Genomic DNA, 4,300 nt, shown 5'->3' with positions numbered 1-4,300 from the left:
CCGGGGATGGTATTAAAAATTAAATCCCCGATGATATTCGGGCCGGGGACGGGGATACATATTTCAGCCCCGGACCCGGCCCGACCCCGTCCCCGATCCCGCCCCGTTGAATCCCCGATGTAAAATTACTATATTGCCCCTTTTATATATAATATATGTGTGAGTGTGTGTAGGGTTTGGGCTGTCACACACATCTTCTCACTCTCTCTCATCTGTTCCTCACCGCAGCCCCTCATGGTGTCTCCTCTCATCGCACCTCCATTCTTCTTCTCTTTCTCTCACAGCACCGTCTCTCACCGCACCGCCGCTCACCGCACCGTCTCTCACCATGTCGGAGACGGCTCCTCCCTCACCGTCGTTCCTCATCGCAGCTCCTCCTCTCTCCCTCTCACGGTATCTCCTTGTCTCTCTCTCTCTCTCTCTCTCACGGTATCTCATCCTCTCTCTCTCTCTCTGTTGTTTTGATTTTGTTATCTATTTATTGATTTTGTTCTTCAGATCTGAAAATGATGAAGATGAAGATGAACATGTTGATCTGTGTTAGATCTGTTTGTTGATCTGTTGTTGAAAATCCCTCTCTCTCTCTCTGTTTGTTGATGAACATGTTGATCAAGGTTTTTAATTTTTTGGTCGGGGAATTTCGGGGTCGGGGAAACCCGATCCCCACTAGGGGACGGGGATGGGGGCGGTTATGGGTTCCCCGTCGGGGATCGGGGTCGGGGACGGGGGTATTTTCATCATCGGGGATCAGGGACGGGGAGTGTGATCCCCGGCCCCGCCCCGCCCCGTTGCCATTCCTATTCACAAGTATATCCCATTTCCCAGCAATTAAATAGATCGCATTTCATTGTCAGTATAGGTATCAGGAATCCTTTGGTATAAAGACAATAGTGGTGGTGAAGATTTTACAATTTGAAAGATGGAGATGGGTATTAACTCATATCAAAGATGTAATCCAGACATTAATGCCATTTGCCTACATTTAGAAGTTGCGAGAAACGTAAATCTGGGTCCTTATAAAACCCAGGCCTTTTGACAACTTCCCCCAAGTATGCCCTTCACAATATGAGAAACTGGGTGCTACATGTTTATGTGCAGGTCATGAATGGTGGCTGGAGGGTTACATTGAAGTTATAGGTGAAAATGAACTTTCAAGATATGATCGTGCAGCTTATAATCAAATTCTTTTTGAGTGCCAGGCCAAGTGGTGTCAACAGAGGTGGCCTGTCAAAATTGAGGAATAAAAGCTCAAAATGGTACATGCTTAGATAGTGAAGGTGATAAAAATCTTCTTCTTTCTTCACTTCATTCCTTTTCTCCTCAGGATTACTGTACAGATCCAAGAATTCTGTAGATCCCTTGGAGCAGTCAAAACCAAAAAGTCCAACCAAGCATCTTCTCAAAGCAACTGAACCATTCACATTCAATTAAGAAACAGTTACTAGTGTTGGAGGTGCCCTTGCTGATTTCTCGGATAATTTGATTGACAAGACCACCTCTGTATGCAATTTTCAAAGATTCAAAAAAGGCTCCCAGACTTTTGATGCTAAATAGAATGGCCTCTCCTGTAGCTATGTCTGAATAAATTCAGATTTTTTTTTTTTGAATAAAAGAATCTGTATTTCCCCTTCTAGCTCAATACACATATAAGTTCAGTCAAGTATTTACTCACCAATAATCACCACAAGAACAAAATCCATCTCTAAAATAGTGGAACCTACGGATATCCCGCATAATAATCTCCCGGCACATGAGCTTAGAAATGAGTTTTGATACCGTGTGGCAATCCCCACATACTCGAAGGTTCTTGGTGATCCTAATTATGGTCCCTGGCCTCGTATGAATCAGAGCAAACGCAATCGCCAATCTCTCGCTATGATCCCAAAGCATCTTTTCTTTAACTTCCTCTTCAACATCATACAACACTGAACTTGTGTCAGGTTTATATCCAGCCTCCTTGAGTCTCTGACTCAACTCTTTTAACTTGGCGTATATGTCATCTTTCTGTTGGTGCGACTTATCTCCAACTAAGAACCTATGAACCACCTTATCCAACTCTATAAAGCTGAAGCCTGGTGGTTTCTTCAGTCCCTTCCGTCTTACCAAGGCTCTCACCCTTTCCACCTCATCCCATCTTTTCTCAGCAGCATATAAATTGGACAGGCATACATAACTACTCACTCTTTTTGGGTTCATCTCAAAAACTCTCTGAGCTGAAAGCTCAGCTAGCTCAACATTTCGATGGAGTCGACAAGCGGAAAGAAGAGCAGCCCATATATCACTTGTTGGTTTAATTTCCATTGCCTTGATGAATTCAAAGGCTTCATCTAAATGCCCTGCTCGGCCAAGAAGATCTACCAAACATGAATAATGAGCAAGTCCAGGCTGCACATTATACTTTTCTTTCATACTATAAAATATTTCTTTACCTTCACCAACTAATCCGGCATGACTACATGCTGTCAAAACCGAAGTAAAAACACCCTCATCTGGAGTAATACTGTTCACTATCATATCATTAAAAATCAAGAGGGCCTCTCTTCCTTTCCCATGAAGTCCATACGCTGCAACCAATGCACTCCAAGAAACCAAAGTCTTGACAGGCATCTCATCAAAAACACGACACGAACATGCTAAACTTCCGCACTTCGAATATGTGTCTATAAGGGCAGTTCCCACCATAGAATTTGCACCAAACCCTTGCTTGATTATGTAAGAGTGAACAGACATACTGAATTGCAAGGCTGTGATTTGATCACAAGCTCCAAGCACAGCCACAAGAGTTACTTGATCAGGACCCACACCTTCCAAAACCATTCGACAAAAGAGCCTCAGGCTTTCAAAAGCATCTGCTTTCCTTGAATAACCCGAAATCAGTGAATTCCATGACACGGTATCTTTCCAAGTCACCTCCTCAAAATATCGCCTAGCAGCCACCGTAGAATTACAACTACAATACATTTCAATCAGAGAGTTGATCAGAAAACTATTACACCAAGCTAAATTATTACGCATAACATAGGCATGGATCACTTTTCCCAGTTCCAATGCTGCTAAGTGAATGCAGGCAGAGAGTAATCCGAGCAAAGTGGTGGCATCTGCAACTAGCCCAGATTTTTCCATCATTTTAAATACTAAAAAGGCCTCTCTTGGGTCACCATTCCTCACACAACCCGAAATCATCGTGTTCCAAGAAGTCAAATCTCTCTCAGGCATTCTATCAAACACTTTCTTCATCATGTCCATTTCCCCACACTTCGAGTACATAGAGAGAAGAGAATTACATACATATATATCTGACTCCAACCCACAAACAACTACCTCACAGTGAACTCTTCTTCCAATATCAACACCCAAATCACCACAAGCCTTTAGAACAAACGGGTACGTAAAGTTATCCGGGTTTTGCCCAAAGCTCATCATTTCACGGTACAGAACAAGGGACTTCATAGGATAACCATTGGAAGCATATCCCCTAATCATGGAATTCCATAAAAACAAATTTTTCAATACAATTTGGTCAAAGATTACCTGGGCTTCGTACATGGCACCACAATTCGAGTAAAAGGCGGCGAGTTTGGTGTTGAGATAGGTGTTGTTTCGAAGAATGCAGCAAGAAATCATGTGACCATGGAGTTGTTGGCCTCTTTTGAAGGATTTGGAGTTGGTGAGTGACTGTAACATGGTTCCACATTGTAGGGAGGTGAGTTGTTGATTAAGAGAAATCTGTGTGAATTGGGTGGTAGTAGTGGTGGTGGTGGTGGTGGTGGTGGTGAATGTGTTGGTGGGTTTGGGTAGAAGAATTGAGAGTTTCTTGAGGTGGATTGTGTTGGAATGTTTGAAGAAGTTGGGAGTGAGAACGCCATTCATGAAGTGGAGTCCTCAGAACGGGTCGTTGAGAAGTTCAATTCTTCTAGCAGAGGGTAGAGAGCGTGGCAGTTTAGGAAATTGCGGGTGATTGTTCAAACTTTAATTTTCACCAACTTTTTTGTTTTTGTTTTGTTTTTACACTAATGGTCCAAGGCCGTGTAAAATATCGTCAAATTTATTAAAATTATATCAATTTGTATCAATTTGTACTATTATATCTGTTAATTGCAGCTTAAACTTTAAAATTTATAATTCGTTTTTAAAATTATTTCACTCTTCTACAGTTAATACATACTTACCCATCACCCGTGTTATGCATGAGTGAGAGGGTAATTTATATGAAAATTAGGTCAAGCTGGGTAATGGGCCGTTATGGGTCACATTACGAAGGGCTGAGTAAAAAGGCTATAAAGTTACTCCGGTCCAAAAG

General features: G+C 42.2%; 1 protein-coding gene across 1 annotated transcript; it reads right to left on the bottom strand.

Annotated features, from left to right (window-relative positions):
• Window positions 1-903: 903 nt before the first annotated feature.
• Window positions 904-3,976, bottom strand: LOC114260150 (putative pentatricopeptide repeat-containing protein At3g11460, mitochondrial). Its single transcript, XM_028200203.2, has one exon. It carries the CDS (start codon window positions 3,868-3,870, stop codon window positions 1,669-1,671), a length of 2,202 nt encoding a protein of 733 aa, XP_028056004.2. The 5' UTR covers window positions 3,871-3,976; the 3' UTR covers window positions 904-1,668.
• Window positions 3,977-4,300: the final 324 nt, after the last annotated feature.

Source organism: Camellia sinensis, chromosome 8 (genome assembly GCF_055761805.1).
Source record: "Camellia sinensis isolate YWXY chromosome 8, ASM5576180v1, whole genome shotgun sequence".
NCBI lineage: Eukaryota > Viridiplantae > Streptophyta > Magnoliopsida > Ericales > Theaceae > Camellia > Camellia sinensis.
Note: the sequence above shows the minus strand (reverse complement) of the source record. Positions and strands in the feature narration are given on the sequence as shown.